At 34.6% G+C, this 1,858-nt stretch overlaps 1 protein-coding gene across 1 annotated transcript; it reads right to left on the reverse strand.

The window, feature by feature from the left end:
* Positions 1–17: 17 nt before the first annotated feature.
* LOC112906221 (phosphopantetheine adenylyltransferase 1-like) lies at positions 18–1,082 on the reverse strand (the record flags this gene model as incomplete). The annotated part of the gene is made up of 3 exons (XM_025980027.1): positions 18–371; positions 432–632; positions 689–1,082. Coding segments are annotated over 3 exons (843 nt in total), but the record flags the coding sequence as incomplete, so codon positions are not given.
* Positions 1,083–1,858: the final 776 nt, after the last annotated feature.

The following is a 1,858-nucleotide window of genomic DNA, read 5'->3' on the forward strand; positions in this document are numbered from 1 at the left end:
TAGTAATTCCTTTTATCACACATTAGGTATATTAGAAAAGTTCGTATAAAAAATCGCGCGGTTTTTTTATAATAGAAGTTATTTTTACAAGCGTTTCGATAACCGACATCCCCACTATACTCCTTACTCGTTATAAGCGAGTTCCACTGTATTTGAGAAGTTTCGATAGATAAACTTACCTGTTAAACCAATCACATACGGTCGTTTTGGTAAATTTAAATTTTGTTTCACAGGCTTTAATAACGTCCCAAGCAAACGCATACGTTGTGTATTAGAACTAATTTTCTTCTCTTCGTGAGGATTTTGAGCAGGTTCATCAATCAAATCAACTGCAACTAAATCCAGCAATGGTAAACCTTTACTCTTTCGAACTGCAACAGTTACGATATTACACCCTGATCATGTAAAATTGCAACCCTTTTAAACGATACCTTCGTTAACTTTTTCACCCCCCCTAATCGTTTCCTTGCTAACAACCAGAAGGTCAATTGTAGGATCGTGTTGGGTTGGTCCAAAAGGGTCCTCAATTGACACTACTGATATGTTCAGTTCTGGACAAATATCCTTCAGAAAATTTTCAACCGTACTCATTCTTGTTTCTAATGGTTCTATTAATTCCCAAAGAATCTTTGCTATAATATTAACGTTTTTATTATATATAGTTATTTTTCGTTTTATAGGAACATACACTTTATCATGTTCTCTTCTGTTACACCTACAGTTATTTTAGAATTTGATCTTAAAGCTGCTTCAGAAAGAAGAAGTTTATGCGCTAAATGAAGCCTATCAAAAGTTCCACCTAAAACTGTATGCTGGTAAACCTTATCATTTTTTTGTTCCAAATCTGCAGAAATGGGCTCAGCAGCAATGTTTGCGCAAGTCAGTATTTTATAATCCTTGCTGATATTTACAAGTTTGGTTGATAAAAACTTTTGTACTTCATCCGAAGCATATTTTTCATCAAAAATAACCAATTCCACTTCCCGTTCCGTATAAATTAACTTATTTTTGTATTTTAAACCCGATAGCAAAACCCGTACATCCAAATTTTGACAATGTTTAGCTGCCTGGAACGATAAATTAGTTTAACTATGTTATTATTCTATTAGGTTTAGTTTGTTTTTAGCCAAGATTAATTAATATCAATAGATCAGCTCAAAGTAATATTACATTAGCAAGTATATTTTCCAAAATTTGCTCTCCAAATTCTTTCACTAGCAGTGAGTGACAAGACTTACCTTTTTTATAGACACCATGGGCGATTTTATCACAATCTATTACATAAGCACCCAATTCTTGTAATCTTTTAGCAATATTGGATTTTCCAGTTGCTATACCCCCTGTGTATAAGTAATATATTTTTATAGTTCCATTTTCTTAGAAAAAGTAAATAATTTGATTTTTGTTAATCATTTACAATAGAAGAAACGAGGACTCTATGTGAGTCAATAGGCGAGATAGGTTGGTGGGACACGCTCTCATTAAGGGCTAGTCAGAGACATGTTAGAGGCAGAAACAGGAGTTAAGAGGAGTAGAGATAGACCTAGATTAGATTACTGTTCAAAATAGTTAAGGATGTGGGATACTCCAGTTTTAGGGTAACGCAAAGATTAGCTCAGGATAGAAAAGAGTGGAAATACGTGTCCAACAAGTCTTAAGACTGAGGACTCCCTATAAGGTCATACGAAAAACCTTTTATATACTGAACTTAACAAATTCGAAAAAGATTGTTAAAGGTGTATGTTTGGAGCACGGCATTGTACGGGTGCGAAAAATGGACAGTAGGCGCGGCGGAAAAGAAAAGGTTAGAAGCGTTCGAAATGTGGTGTTATAGGCGGATGATGAGGATATCGTGGGT

This window comes from Agrilus planipennis, unplaced genomic scaffold, assembly GCF_000699045.2.
Source record: "Agrilus planipennis isolate EAB-ADULT unplaced genomic scaffold, Apla_2.0 scaffold1662, whole genome shotgun sequence".
NCBI classification, from domain to species: domain Eukaryota; kingdom Metazoa; phylum Arthropoda; class Insecta; order Coleoptera; family Buprestidae; genus Agrilus; species Agrilus planipennis.